The sequence below is a fragment of the Neophocaena asiaeorientalis genome, unplaced genomic scaffold, assembly GCF_003031525.2.
Source record: "Neophocaena asiaeorientalis asiaeorientalis breed wild unplaced genomic scaffold, Neophocaena_asiaeorientalis_V1.1 scaffold1043, whole genome shotgun sequence".
Taxonomy (NCBI): Eukaryota; Metazoa; Chordata; class Mammalia; order Artiodactyla; family Phocoenidae; genus Neophocaena; species Neophocaena asiaeorientalis.
The window spans coordinates 25,647-42,269 of record NW_020173673.1 but is presented as its reverse complement, the minus strand read 5'-3'; the positions used below and the strand labels follow the sequence as shown (position 1 = coordinate 42,269).

The 16,623-nt window shown below is 37.1% G+C and overlaps 1 protein-coding gene across 1 annotated transcript in view; it reads left to right on the top strand.

Moving 5' to 3' along the window:
• LOC112401968 (melanoma-associated antigen B10-like) overlaps positions 1-13,455 on the top strand; it is a 91,159-nt gene extending 77,704 nt beyond the window's left edge. The window contains 3 exon segments of the mRNA XM_024748493.1: positions 2,372-2,495; positions 12,761-13,027; positions 13,030-13,455. Coding sequence (XP_024604261.1) covers positions 2,372-2,495; positions 12,761-13,027; positions 13,030-13,455 — 817 coding nt within the window.
• Positions 13,456-16,623: the final 3,168 nt, after the last annotated feature.

Genomic DNA, 16,623 nt, shown 5'->3' with positions numbered 1-16,623 from the left:
GGTTTTCTCTGATTTAAAAGAGAAGAAATCAAAGGAGGTCAGGAAAAGTTGAATATGCACTTTTATTTTTGTTTAAAGGAGAGTAAAAATTTTAAGTGGATACTTTATGTGAATTTTTAATGTAGAAAGTTATAGAGGCATAAAGAGTTCTAAGAGAGAATCAAATAAAAAGGTAATTCAACAATGAACCCCGTTTATTACATTGTTACTATGTAACAGATGTTTCCTGGCTCTGGGTGGTAAAAGAAAATAAGACCTAGTTTTGGATCTTAGGAATCTCAAGACTAATATTAAAACAAATTTATACTATTTAGTAAACTACAATATAGGTAGAAATATATGTAGAAAACATGATACAGACGAAGTACAAAAAAGGAATTTGTTTGCTCGACCCATCAATGTCAAGAAAGGCCCTGCCAAGAAATGATGACTAATATTGGTGTCAAAAGTTAAGAGTTCATCATAGAGACGTGAGGAATATTATATCTCAGCAGGGGAAGCAGTCTGTTTAATGGTTTGGGGACATCAAACAACATGACATGTTTGAGCAAGGGCCAAAATTTTTCCTTTTGGATTATGCTTAGAATGTTTCAGGAGATGAGGATATAGAATTAGATAGAGAGCAGGACTTGGGAAGCCTTACTCTACATAACACATCAAACAGCTTTTTCATAAGAAATGAAACATACGGAGAAAAAGAAAAACAAAAGAAATGTACAAATCTGGGTTTGTTTTGGTGAAATCTGTTGAAGCAAACCTCAGGATCATGATCTTATATATATTGTAGTGAAAAGTAATGCTTTGGGAAAGACAGAAAATCATCCACAATCGCATCATCATTTACCTTGACTTCTTGAAAGGTAGTAGCATCACACTCCCCTCTACATGCCCCTTCTCACTTTCGTTTCCATGAAGAGCCCCTCACTCCAACTTTTCTTCCTAGATATCTAAGCTCTTTGCTGCCATCATGCCCATAACTTTGTGACTTGAGGATGTAGTGGGATTGTAAAAAATTCCTCAGCAAATAGTAGTGCAGCCAGGGAAAGAGGAATGGGCAAATCAGTTAAGTCAGGGGAGAAAATAGTATGGTTAAAGGCAATGCAAATTGAATAGGAGACTCATGTTTAAGTTGAGGAAAAATGAGGAGAAAGACACAGTGATTTGTGTGAAAAAGACTAGAGGACTAGGGTCGAAATTAAAACCCTTAGAGCTGAATTTTATACTAAATGTACAAAGTAATTTGAAGCAAAGCTAGTGGAGCAAAATATAGCAAAGAGTCCAAATTGTGCCTTTTCATAAGAAAAGGTCATGAACCAGTGGTATTTTCTTTGTAATAGGAACCCTATAGGAAATCTAAGATCAATGCTGGATGTAGGTTTACTTGCATTAAACATGCTGATTCTACACTATTTTTGAAAGGTTAAGAAAACATGTGAGGAGCCCAATACAATGAAAAGTGTTTGCATGATTTCTTTTTTGAACCTGAAGAGGCTGAAGCAAACGCTAGACTGAATCTGTAAGATGATAGTTGTAGCAGACACAGATGGCATCCCACCTCTCACCTTTACCATCTTGATTCATACTTGTGAACTTCAAACTGCCAACTCTTAAATTTATGTGTGTGTGTTGTTTTTTTTGGCCCTTGGGGCTTGTTTTGCAGCTAGACAGCAGACCAGAAATTATAGGCAATTAATAGCTCCCATAGAAGATGTGGCACATATATACAATGGAATATTACTTAGCCATAAAAAGAAACGAAATTAAGTTATTTGTAGTGAGGTGGATGGACCTAGAGTCTGTCATACAGAGTGAAGTAAGTCAGAAAGTGAAAAACAAATACCATGTGCTAACACATATATATATGGAATCTAAAAAAAAAAAAAATTCTTCTGAAGAACCTAGGGGCAGGATAGGAATAAAGAAGCAGATGTAGAGAATGGGCTTGAGGACATGCGGAGTGGGAAAGGTAAGCTGGGACAAAGTGAGAGAGTGGCATGGACATGTATACACTACCAAATGTAAAATAGATAGCTAGTGGGAAGCAGCCACATAGCACAGGGAGATCAGCTCAGTGCTTTGTGACCACCTAGCGGGGTGGGATAGGGAGGGTGGGAGGGAGACGCATGAGGGAGGAGATATGGGGATATATGTATAGCTGAGTCACTTTGTTATAAAGCAGAAACTAACACACCATTGTAAAGCAATTATACTCCAATAAAGATGTTAAAAAAAAAGAATGCTAAGTGGTAAATTTTGAAATCTAATTTTATATTTAATATTTCAAAAATCTCCCTGTAACCAAAGGCTATCCCCATTAGAACAGTGGTAAGGATTCAGGTGTTATTATATTTCACTGATTCCTTCTTTACAGGATATTAGAGAATATAAAATATGCTTCATCAGAGAAGGAAATGGATGCTTATTATTGTGCCATTGACAAGCTGAGAACCTTGGGGTCAGAGCAATCAAGAACATCTACCTGTCACATACTAATGGTAAGTGTGTGTAAAATGTAAGAGGAAGGAAGATTTTTCCTAACCCTATAGCTTTCATTATATTCACCTATCTGTCCTTTATATCTTTGATTAATTCCATTTAGGGGCACATAGATGTTTTCACAGACAGTTTATTTTGATACACAAAATGGAAAAACAAAGGACCTTTTTTCATTTTGCTTAAGCTTTAACTTCTAATTGAAGAAACTCACCTGGAATAAGCTTTACAATAGTGAGTACATTTTGTGAGTCAATTGTCACTTAAAACATATAATTCCTGAAACAAATTGGTTTACATGGACTTTAATTTTTGTCCTACTGTTTACTTTCTCCCAATAAAATATGCACCAGATGGATGTTAAGAAAATGGATTGAGTGAGACAATACATTTTTGCAAAGGTGATTTCTCCTCAAGTAAATCCGTTCCTATTACTTCACCAAAAGTTTATGTCTAAGGAGGAGAAAATCAACTATACAAATGACTAACTATTAAACAGAACATATAATGTTTAGGGACAATTCTCTATGGGTCACTTGCAATTCTGCGTATCTTGTGAGGCAATGGCTGCCCTTTGTCTGATCTTTTCAACAAAGTCTGTGTATCAAACAGCCTTGGAAGTTATAAATAATGTCTCCAGAGCAGGGGGGAGGCATGCTTTCTGCCCATTATACAAAATTCAGGTTTCCTAAGCACAGGGCTCCTTTCCTGCAATGCAACTCACTGTATGTTCTGGTGTCACCTGGACCTCTCCATGTCACTCTCTGGTTACTGGGACTTGGGTAACCAGTGTAAGAAAATGCATATACTCTGGCTACTACTATTGCTTTGAGTAATAACGTTCTTTATCTCTTACCCAAGCGTCTTGTGTTTTCTGCCAGCATCCATGAAACTGTGACAGGCTAACTTGTTAGCTTGCAAGAAGAATAAAAATCTTAGCTTCTTCACAGCTCTTGACAGCAACCAAATACCTCTGTTTTCCTATTTGCAAAAAAAATATAACAAAATTAGCCTTTAAAATAGCATTTAAGGGCTTCCCTGGTGGCGCAGTGGTTGAGAGTCCGCCTGCCGATGCAGGGGACACGGGTTCGTGCCCCGGTCCGGGAAGATCCCACGTGCCGCGGAGCGGCTGGGCCCGTGAGCCATGGCCACTGAGCCTGCGCGTCCGAAGCCTGTGCTCCGCAATGGGAGAGGCTGCAACAGTGAGAGGCCTGCGACCGAAAAAAAAAAAAAGCATTTAAAATTTTCCTTTTGCTCCTATTTTTGTTTTAATATGTATCATAAGTCTGAATTTCTTCAAATCATTTAACTAGCTTCAAATATATGATTAAAATGTGAGATATGTAACATGATGAAGAGTGAAACTGTAAATCAAGGAATATAGTTTTGATATCAGTTATTTATGAAAGTGACGCTACAACCATTTTAACTTGTCTCCTTGTAGCACTGTTTTCTTTTTTAACAGAACATCAAATTCACTGAGGTTAAGTAATGATGATAAAATTGAACTCCCTATTGTTACATATACATTATTTTTACTTGTTTATATCCATATTTTTTACTTTAAATGTTGTCAGAACTGTAAGAATAACATATGTGTATATATTACACAGGTATATATTATTTAGATCTAAATTTATATACATTTCAGTATTATTTATATACTTATGTTATATATAAATTTATATTTTTTTATTAACATACATTTGAGAAATATGTGTGAATATTTAAGCCACATCACTATAAGCTCCTTTGCTAATTACTTATCTAAACCTGAATTTCTTCTGTATTTAAGCAGAATAAACAATTTAAAATTGTAGGCAACAAATTAATTCTACTCATAATCTGCATTGATTATCTTATATACTTATCTAAAATAGTTGTACACAATGTTTGTATGGTGTTATATGCAAGAACATGGGGGAAACAAAGGTATTTAGCTACTGAAAAATTTCATGACTTTCTGTCATAGGCTTTTGTCCAATCCCCTTCCCCATGTATTTTCTCTTTTGAATTTTAAGTACTGCACAATTTCAAACATGTGCTCCTATGGAGAAGAAGGGACATGCAGTTTTACATCCAGGTGTGATGCAACAGATATCATCACTGAGTTCTGTATACACAGAACAGTATTACCAGTTCCATGTCATAGTTATCTATACTACTATAGTGCTTGCTAGAGCAGGGAATATCTTCTCCCTGGATTTCATCAGCATCAGGATTAATTTGCTGGCCTCAGTGTTGACCAGGATACTGGTGCTGGTGGGGTTAGAGATCTGGACATCATCACAAAGCTATTTCTATCACCAAACAACAAGGACTACTCTAAAGAATAGGCACAGTTTTAGTAAATCATTTTTATGCAGTTGCACTTGATGTCATTACGGGAAACTTGGAAGCTAGAATTAGAGGACATTTTTGATCCTTTAAGAAACTTTCCTAGCTCAGCAGACTATGAATACTGTTAAATCTCTTTCAGAGATAGTATCAGCATGATGGCGTACTTAGGATTGGACCCTAAAAACCCATATAAGTCAACATGAAAAAAGATTTTGGACATTCACTACAGTGCTATCAGTTTGAGAATGTTTGACGTCTGTGCTTCCTCTTCTATTATTCCTGTTTTTAGATTAGAAACTCGAGAAAGGCAATGCTAACATTTGTTCCTAATTGCTAGGCAGTATGCTAAAAAATAAAGATAAGCAGAAAATAAAACAAAAATGTTGATGGTTGTTATATCTAAGTTATATGATGATAGAAGTATTTTTTTTGTTCTTTAAAGCTAATTCTATATTGCCAAAAATCACAACTCATTCTCGAGCCTAATCCCTGGAGACAGATGTAAAAACAGAATTCATAATTGGTTAAGTCTTAAAGACTGGGGCAGAGATTAAGAATATGGTGAATATTAGCACATGAGATATTGTCCTAAGACGCTGGGTTTTTGCTGATGGGTAGAGGGTCACTGATGAGATATGGAGTTTAGGGATAACGGAAGTAGTAGAGATGGGGTAGGGATGCCTGTTACATGAATTACTTGCTAAAATAAGTTAGATCTTAATAGCTGGTTTGTGGTTAAAAAAAATGTGAATATCAAAATATGATCTACATGAGAATGACCATATCAAATGCCTAGGTAAAGCCCAGTGATCGATATGGTGAGCAGTCTCAAAGAGAAGTAGTCTATTTTGAGCAAAATACCACCGACCTGTGAAATGAACAGTCAAAAAGCTTATCTTTCTGTAACAGGGTATAGATAATATACAAATGTCTCACACACTACATCTGACTCTCTTCTTTGGGGCTTATGCCTTGAGGCCACATAAACGTGTTTGCCATAAGTTAGTTTATTATTCTCTTTCATTTTAAGTAACTTATTGAATATTTCCTGTACTTTTATGGTAATTTTACAGTAATTTGCTTCCATTATGGTAATAATGAACGTTTATCAGCAACACTGTAAATAGTTAAACTACCTACATTTTTTTTTAACAGTCTGGCTTCAAAAATTGCTCACCTAGAACTTATCTAGCCTTAATTACAAAGCAATGTTACCTTGTTCTTTTTGTTATTGTGATATTTGGGATTGGGTTAATTATGACCAACAAATATTAGGAATCGATTCTAGATGAAGGAGTAAGATGGGCTCTGAAATGTCTAAGAGATAGAAAGATCAGTTGAAGGATGTATATACAATATCATCACAGCCACGTGAAAAGGGAATTCGCATGGAAAATTACTCAAATACTTGGTGTATACAAAGCTAAGAAGGATTACGTAATACTTAACTTATGCTTCACCAATGCATTAAATAAAGTGGATAATTAAACATTATCAGTAAAACTTGGGTATTCCTGTTTTCTTAAAGTTCATGTTGTTCTATTCTGAATCATATCGTATTCTTATAATTCTTATACAATATTCATAGAGGCTATTCACAAAACCTAAATGTACAAATGCATACACATATGTAACCCATCCCCATCAAGATATAGTATTATTCCACCACCTCACAAAGATCAGTCATGCCTTTCCCAGCCAATTCCAATAGACCACCTCCACATCATTCCTCTTAAACAGTTCTGATTTCAACTATAGATTGGATTGGCTCATTCTAGAATTTTTAACAGCTTTATTAAGGTGTAACTGACATACAATAAACTGCATATATTGAAAGCACAAAATTTGATAAATTTTGGCATATGAATACACTCACGTAACAACCAGCACAATCAACATAATGAATATATCCATCACCCCCAAAAGGTTCCTCATGCTCCTTCGTAATCTTTCACATCCCTCCCAGTCCACAGGCAACCACTGAATGATACTCTTTACGTCACTATACATTCGTTTTCATTTCCTAGAATTGCATATAAATGAAATCATACAGTATGAGTTATGTTGTTATGTGTTATGTTCTTTCACTCAAAATAATTATTTAGAGAGTCATGTATGTTATAGCATGTATCAACAGTTTGTTCCATTGTATGTATACACCAAAGTTTGTTTATCTATCCCTCTGTTGATGGACATTTGAGTTCTTTCCAGTTTTTCACTATTACAAATAAAGATGCTATGAACTTTCATATAAACATCTTTGCATGGATATAAGCTTTCATTTCTCTCAGGTAAATACCTGGTGGTATAATAGCTAGGTCATGTTGCAGGTATGTGGTTAACTTTTTAAGAAACTGCCAAACTGTTCCCCAAAGTGGATGTACCAACTTACATCCTCACCAGCAGTCTCTGAGAGTTCCTTCACATCCTTGGCAATACTTGGTATGAGCAGTCTTTTTACTGTGCATATTCTGATATGTGTGTAGTGGTATCTCATTGGGATTTTAATTTTTATTTCCCTAATGATTAATGATGTTGAGCATCTTTTCACGTCCTTCTCTGTCATTCTTAACTGTCTTTCAGTGAACTGTCTGTTTAAACCTTTTGACCATTTATATTGGGTTATATGTTTTCTTATTATTGAGCTTTAAAAGTTCTTTATAAATGCTGGGTAGCTTTTTACCATATATATGTTTTGCAAATATTTTCTCCCACTCTATTAGTTGTCTTTTCATTCTCTTAGCAGTGTCTTTTTGAAGAACAGATGTTTTTAATTCTGGTGGAATCCAATTTATCAATTTGTTCTTTTATGAATTGTCCTTTAGAAGTAGTATCCAAAAAATCTTTGCCTAGCCCAAGAACCCAAAGGCTTTCCCCTACGTTTCCTTCTAGCAGTTTTATAGTTTTGGATTTTACATTTAGATCTGTGATCCATTTTTTGTTATTTTTCTTGTACAGTGAAAGTAATGGATCAAAGTGTGTGTGTATATTTCCAATTGTTCCAGTATCATTTTTTGAAACGACTATCTTTTCTTCACTGAATTGCCTTTGTACCACTGTTGACAATCAGTTGTTTATATATGTTAGAGTCTATTGCCAGTTTTTCTATTCCGTTCCATTGAGCTATTTGTCTATCTTTACAAAAATACCACATTGTCTTGATTATCATACTTTATAATGTCTTGACATGAGGTAGTGTCAGTCCTCCAAATTTCCTTTTCTTTTTCGAAGTCATTTTGGCTATTCTTGTCCATTGTATTCCCACATAAATTTTAGAGTATATCAATTTCTTTAAAAAAAATAAAGGCCTTCTGGGATTTTGATGGAGATTTTGTTGAACCTAGAGATATTTGGGGGAGAACTGACAACTAAATGGTCTCATTTTCCAATCTCTAACTCCTTTATTTCATTTATTTCCTTTTACTGAGCTGGCAGGTGTCTCTTTTACAATGTGGAATAAAAAATAGTGATAGTAGCTATTCTTATCGAATTCCCAATTTCCAGTGGTTTTCCACTAAGTATGATGTTTGCAATGGAGGGTATTTTTTTGGTAGATATCCATTATCTAGTTTGATAGCATCTCTTTTTATCATGAATCAATATTGATTTGTATAAAACAATTTTCTTTATCAACCTGTATATTTGTCTCATTTAATATGACATTGTGTTATGCCAGCCCTATACTTATTTGTCCTCAGAGTCACTCCTTACTCTTTCTTTGCTCTGCTCTGTAGTGTTTTGGAGATAACTCCCGCAGGCTGCAGCTCCTAGGTTCTCCAATATTTGGCTACTATCAAGGATCGGGCAACAAGGACACCAGCAGATTATAGTCCAGGAGGAGAGAAACAGTCAGACATTTTCTCCTTCTCCCTTTCTCTCTCTGAATCAAGTGGCTCCTCCTTCAACGGTTACATCTTCTCTATGACTCTAGCCCCCAATATGTTGGTTAACCATGGTTCTGGATCCTGCTGACCCCAACTCCCAGTCTCCAGTAACACTACCTCGTCTCTTTGTCTCTCTATCCTAAAGATGGGAGTGATTTCCTCAAGTTGCGAAGTATTGGTTTTCCTGACTCTATTCTGTTTGGCTTCTCCCATTATTTGAGTAACCAATTTCTTGCATTAAATTCTACCTGAGTTATCGATTGAAAGTAACTTCTGTTTTCCTGAATGATCTCTGACAGTTGCATTTGTAATTATTTTGTTTGATTTTCTAATGTGAAACTCTCCTTTCACTTTTAGGAAAAACTCAATTCAGTCATAAGCAGTTAAATGTGTTCAAGTCCCTTATATCATATATAACCAAAACAAAACAAAGCAAAACACCCACTGGGACCCTGAAACCTCTCTAAATAATTCTCTGCTTCTCTCCTCCTCTTCACATCCTTCTCCAAAATAATTTTCTCCACTTACTAGTATTTGTGTGTGTTTGCATGTATATGTGTGTGTGTGTATGTATATATATGTATATAGATATTCAAAAAATTCTAAGAACATAAGGAATACAGAGACATTCAGCTTGTAAAACATTCCAGCACTACACATAAAGCTCTATTAGCATTACTTGTGGGAAACACCCCAAGTGGTACTCAGAGGGATATTTATAGCCTTAAATAAATTTATTTTAAAAATAATGCAACTGCTATGGAAAACAGTATGGAGGTTCCTCAAAAAACTAAAAATATAACTACCATATGATCCAGCAATTCCACTTCTGGGTATTTCTTGGAAGAAAATGAAAATGCTAACTTGAAAAGATATATGCACCCCCATGTTCATAGCAGCATTATTTACAATAGCCAAGATATGGAAACAACCTAGATGTCCACCAATGGATGAATGGATAAAGAAAATATCATATATATATATGTATGTATATATATATACATAATGTAATATTATTCAGCCATAAAAAGAAGGAAATCTTGCCATTTGCAACAACATGGATAGACCTTGAGGGAATTATGCTAAGTGAAATAAGTCAGACAGAGAAAGGCACTTATATGTAGAATTTAAAAAAAAAAATGAACTCAGTGATACAGAGAAACTACTGGTGGTTGCCAAAAGCAGGGGGTGGAGAGTGGGCAAAATGGGTAAAGGTAGTCAAAAGGTACAAACTTCCAGCTATAAAATAAATAAGTCCCGGGGATGTAATGGACAGTATGGCAACATGGTTAATAATACTGTATGTGTATATTTGAAAGATGCTAAGAGGGTAGATCTTAAAAGTTCTCATCACAAGAAAACTTGTAACCATGTGTGGTGATGGGTGTTAACTAGACTTATCGTGGTGATCATTTCACAATATATACAAAAGTTGAATCATTATGTTGTATACCTGAAACTATTATGATGTTATATGTCAATTATAACTCAGTTTAAAAATAAAATCCATTAAAGAGAATAGAAAGCATAGAGACCATAGGAATAAGAAATTAGGGAAAAGAACAGGCTAATTTGAAAAAGAACTAAAACAATATCTGGAAATAAAAATATAGTTATTGAAATTAAAATCCCAATGGACAAAAAAATTAGAAATATTTAAAACATGCAAAAAATTTCAAGAAACTAGAGGAGCACCATATTAAACCCCCCAAAAGAGAATGTATGAAATAGTGTAGAAATGATTAATTAAAAGACAATGAAAAAAAAAAAGGGCTTCCCTGGTGGCGCAGTGGTTGAGAGTCCGCCTGCCGATGCCGGGGACACGGGTTCGTGCCCCAGTCCGGGAGGATCCCACATGCCGCAGAGCGGCTGGGCCCGTGAGCCATGGCCGCTGAGCCTGCGCGTCTGGAGCCTGTGCTCCGCAATGGGAGAGACCACAACTGTGAGAGGCACGCGTACCGCAAAAAAAAAAGTCCTCTTGACCCATATTTCTGAATATCTCTGGTCGTGTTTTCAAAACCATCAGGGCTCCTGCCTGATATATCATGCCCCTTTAGATCCTAAGGCTATGACATGCCTCGGGGCCAAAAAACCAAAACATAAAACAGAAGCAGGGCTTCGCTGGTGGCGCAGTGGTTGAGAGTTACCAAAAAAAAAAAAAAAAAAAAAAAAAAAAAGACAATGAAGCCAACTAACAAAAGCCTACTCTTTGAAAACGCTGATATAACTGACAGTTTTATAGTTATCATCAATTACAAAAGAAAGAAACAGAAGTAAGTGATATTAGTTGAATAATATTATACAAAATATAGGTGCAGAAGGAATTTAAATATTCTAAGAGAACAGTATAAATATTACCAAATGGAGGACAAGGATAGGTTTCTACATAAATATATATTTCATCTAATAAATTCAGAAGGAATAATAGAAAGAGAAAATTAACATTGTGTAACTCTCAATTAGTTAATGAATAAATATGCTAATCTTCAAAGACTACAAACATCAACACAAATGGAGACAGACATTAGGTTCCTAGTAATAAAAGTGCACAGTATCACCTATGGAGCAGTCTTTCCAGAAGAAGAAAGAAAACAAAGAGAAAAAAGTTAAACCTTAATCTGATCTAACTTCAACCGATTTAAAGAAATACAAGGGGAGAAGGACACCAGTGTTGGCATCAGCAAAATCCAGGCCATACGAAACTGGACTGAACATAAGATGAGGGTTTTTTCCCCCTGAACAACAGCAACAAAATGACAAGGAAAAAGAAGTAATGTATCTATTGGAGAGGGGGGAGGATAAGATCTATAAATTAATGGACATAAAAAACAATGACAATGAACAGACTTTACTTGACTCTAATTCAAGGATAAAACATTTAAAAAATATGTCAGGTAAATGTGAAAAGTAATTGGACATTTGATGATATCACAGAGTTAGTTTTTTTAAGGTAGAATATGTATAATCCTACCATATAAGGTTTATATTTCATAAAGAGTACTTATCTTTTGGAAACCGGCACTGACATATTTAAAGATGAAATGGTATTATATCCAGGATTTGTTTCTCATTATTTCAGTGGCAGAGATTGGAGTACCTATGGGTATAAATGGAACCAGACTGACTATGTATTGATAATTGTTGATTCTAATGTCAGATGTGTTGGTTTTACTACACTAGTCTCTCTATGTTGTATATGTTTGAGAATTTCTCCAATGAAAAGAATATACATGTTGCCATTAAATTTGAAACCCCAATGAAAATAGACCATTATTTAGAAAAAATATTAATTACCCAATTGATCCAAAAAAATAGAAAACTGTAATTGAGAAATACAAACTGAAACTCTCCTCAAAGCTCCAGCCACCTTCAAATGTTTCAGGACAAGGCAGTTCTGCCATATAATAAGCAAAAAATGAACCATTATCTTATGTAAACACATCCAAAGCATACAAAAAGATGGGAAATCTTTCAACTCATTTTCCCAGGCTAGCTCTCCTTGATAAGAAAACCAGCTGAGGACACCCCGAAAACAGAATACTTGAGCCAAGCTCACCCACACACAGGCAAAGATCCTAAATAAACCCATAGAAGTTTCAATACAGCAGTGAATTAAATGTAGAAAAACGAGGCTGAATCCAAGAAATGTAAAGATGATATAACATTAGGAAAAAACTGCCTAAAATATTACCACATTAACAGATAAAATTTTAAAACGCTTTGACCATGTACTGAAATGCAGAAAAAGCTTTTGAAAAGAACTCAACACTAATGCATAGTAATACCATTTAGCAAACTGACATTAGAAGGGAATTTTCATTTCCTAAAATCTACAGCAAAAGAACTGAAATGTGAAACGCAAAGTGTTAGTAGCATTCCGTTAAGGTAAGGAAGAAGACACAGCAAGCAGTATGCTACCAACTCTACTGTTCAACACTGGACTGGAATGCATAGCCAGAGGATAAGAATACAAAAATAAATAAATGTTAGGACTATTAAAAAGAAACAAAAGTTATTCGTTGTAAATTTGATCATCATTTTAGAAAATCCAAAGGATTTTGTACAAGTATCAAATGAAGGAGCCCGTTACCAAGGCGGATATGTTGAGAAATATAATACAGATGTACAAGAATCACTTCTATAAGATCCTCAGGAAAGCCTCTGAGCATTTGGAGCTAGTCTTTGGCCTTGATGTGAAGGAAGTGGATCCCAACAGGAATACTTATGTCCTTGTCAATAAACTGGAACTAAGCTATGATGCAAAGCCGAGGGATGACAGAGAGGTTCCCAAGACTGGTGTGCTGATGACTGATCACTGGGCGTGATCGTCACGAAGGGCAACTGCGCCACTGAGGAGCAAGTCTGGGAATTGCTGAATATAATGGGGTTGTATGCTGGGAGGAATAACTTCATCAGTGGGGAGCCCAAGAAGCTCATCGCCAAAGATTTAGTGCAGGAAAGGTACCTGGAGTACTGCCAGGTGGCCAACGGTGATCCTCCATGCTATGAGTTTCTGTGGGGCCCGAGAGCCCGCACTGAAACCAGCAAGATGAAAGTGCTGGAGATTCTGGCCAAGATCCATGATACGGTCCCCACTGCCTTCCCACCCCACAATGAAGAGGCTTTGAGAGATGAGGGAGAGAGAGCCCGAGCCAGGGCTGCAGCCAGGGCTGGCACTGCTGCCCTGGCCAGCGCGCGCTCCAGGGCCATAGCCAGCAGCTTTTCCTGCCCTGAGTGAAGGCTGAGGAAGATTATTTAACATGTTCAAAGAGAACAGCTAATGTTCTCATTAGTGGAAGGTTGGGGCAGGGCTGGAGAAAACAGAGTATATAACATGTCTGTGCTCCTGTTCTATGTAGTAACTTGGATAAATTTGCCTAAATGTTGCTCCTTTTAGTAGAAAGTTTAAGTAGCTTCAGAGTCTGAGTTTATGAATGATGTAAATAAGACATTTATTGATGTTTATGAGGTTTAAGAGTAAGAGTTTTACTATTTTATAGAATTGGGAAATTTTCCATCTCATTTAGTTATTTGGAACAAGATAACATGTCATTGGGTTAGGCATTTCCTTGGAAATGTGAAAAGAAATCAGCAGTAAAATGGTTGGGATCAAGAAATAGAGGAGAAAAAGTAAAAGGCGATAAATATTTGCATTCCCTTATCACGTTTAGTCTGTTGTTCTGTAAAATTAAGAGATATATACTTGGATGTGCTTACTTTATTCAAGAATGTAGAATTAATTACATCATAAGAAATTAGACCTCTTGCACACTGTCTCATCTATTTCTCAAACATTCCATGAGCATCTGCTCTTTGGCAGGCTCTGGGCTACTACTGGGAATGTCAGGAAAAACAAGACCAACTGTGCCCATAGAATTTTAGAGTCTAGGAACAGTTGTAAAGTAAGGAAGATAATGAGATACACCCTAAGACCTAAGGACAGGTCAAAAGGAGGAGAGGACATAGGAGGATCCAGAAGAGAGCAGTCAAGTGTAAATGCCCTGAGGCCAGTGGGTTTGGGAAGTGGCAAGTCCTTCAGTGTGAGTCAGTGCTGTGGTAAGCTGGGAGGCGGGTCAGATGAGGCTGTGGGAGTGGTGGGCAAGGGCCAGACCCTCAGAAGGTGTGTCCAGAGTTGAGAGACTAAAGCCTGAAATGGAAAACTTCTAGCAGTTACGTTTGAGTCATGGATAAACCAGAGAAAGTTCTCCACCTGGGATAAGAATGGAAGGTGACCTACATCCTTTCCAGTGTCCTTTTCCCAGTGCAGTTGAGCACAGCACATGAACTATGTGTTTTATGCTCATCATCCCCAGGGAATTTCTGAGAAATAGGGGTGATCATCTATGACATGCGTGTGGTCAGAAGCCACCATGCTAGCAATCTTTGCTCTGGCCTGGGAGAGACAGAGTCCACTACATTTGAAGTTCATCTTATTTAGGTTGTCTTGTGTGTAATTTGGCAAACTCCAGGTTAGGGCTAGATTTTTTTTTTTTTTAGGGCTAGATTTTTAATGGGACTGAAATAAATGAAAATAGAGGTGGTTTGAATGGAAGGACAGTTGGAAGGGATGGAAGGAGTTGGTGCTTGACACAAATTCTGGAATCCCTAAGTTCCACCTGGGGGAGATTCCCCTAGACACACAATAAATAACAAAACCTCAAAAACTTATGTAGTAAGTAATTTAGTTTTACTTGCTAAGCATCATGTTAGCTAATATGCCATATCATAGGGTGCCCCATATTCTCTGATATCTCTTGGATTAAAAAAATCACAGAGCAGATTTTGGTAGGGTCTGGGGTCAAAATAATAACAGTAATAACTGCGAATCATGAAAAGACTCAATACTTGCCAGACACTGTGCCTGGTGCTTTCATACATTACATACATCCCAGGAGTCCTACACAGCAGGGCTTATCAAACTCACTTCATAGAAAAGCCTCACAGAGCTTCGCAATTTTCCTGGCTTCACATGGCTCATGAGTGTCAGAACTGGGACTAGACCTCTGGTCTGAATTCATTTAGGGCTCTCACTGTTCCACTCCTTGAATAAAGCAGTTGCTCTGTCTCTTAATTCAGTTCTACTCTCAACACTCCACAATGTCTTTTAGGCAATGAAATGAAGGACCCTGTTGCCAATGTACTAACGCCAGGTATAATAAGTAAAAATTAAAATGAGAATTAAAAACAATTCAGGATAGGCTGTGAGCTTAGTTTACCTAGGCTCCTCCTGCCCCTACCCCCAGAGATCCTTGAGATCTGACTCTGCCCTAATCCAGCACTTCCAGAAATATATCACTCTTGGCCTGGGTCTTCCTCCTGTCACAATCTAGATCCTGACTTGCTGTCTAGTTTCCATTCTTAAGGCTGCTGTCTGCTCCCAGTGGAAAAAAAAGCCCCGAATCACCTGCCTCTCCCCTGATTTAGAGCCTCCCAATCCCCACAGATATCCCCTGTCTGTCCCATCCTTGACTATGGAATCCCTCTGATAACAACAGCCCCGTCCATGTGGTTGTTCACTTTGGCAGTGAAGTTTAGACGTCTGCTCATCTGCTCTGGGCCCTTCCCCTACACTCAAAGTTTTTTCCAAATTGGCCTGTGAGTAGAGTCTGGTTTGGCATAGGATCTACGGGTTATTGGAAGATAACCCTGAAGTTAGGGAAGAGATTTTAGAAAGCGGGTGAGGTTAGTAAGAAAGGAGAATTTAACCTGGGATTTATTTGAGACTGACCACTGAATCCACACACTGAAGAGTGAGCTTAACTAAGTGGCCAAGAACCAAAGCTTCTTTCCTAAGTGGTAGATGAGGAAGGACCAAGGAAATCGCTATGTCACAACCATCTGCAGAGGCTGGATTCCTAAGAACTCAGGTTTTTAGGAGGATTTAGTATTTTTCTATTGCTGACAAACAAATTGCCATAAATTAAGGGACTTACAACAACACACATTTATTATCTCACATTTCTGTAGATGGGATATATGGGTGGGCTATGCTGTTTTCTTTGTTCAGGGCTACACAAAGCCCAAATCAAGCTGTTGGAGACTGGGTTCTAATTGGTAGGTGCTGAAAAGAATTGCATTCCACTCTTACTCAGGTTGCTCTCAGAATCCAGTTCTATGAAGAATTCAGTTCTTTGTGGTTGTAAGACTGAGGCCGTTTCCTTGCAGACTGTCAGCCGGAGATGCCATAGTTCCTCTAGGCCTTCCTTCAGTCCTTGCAAATGGGCCCCTGCTTCTGAAACAGCACATTGCATCTGTCTCTTGTGGAAACTCCTGCTTTCCCCTCTGCTGCATCTCTCTTCTGCATCCAGCCAGAGAAAAGTTCTCTGCTTGTAAGGGCTCATGTTGTTTGATTGGGCCCACCCAGATAATTCAGTATAACCTCCCTATTTTAAGGTCCATTCCATAA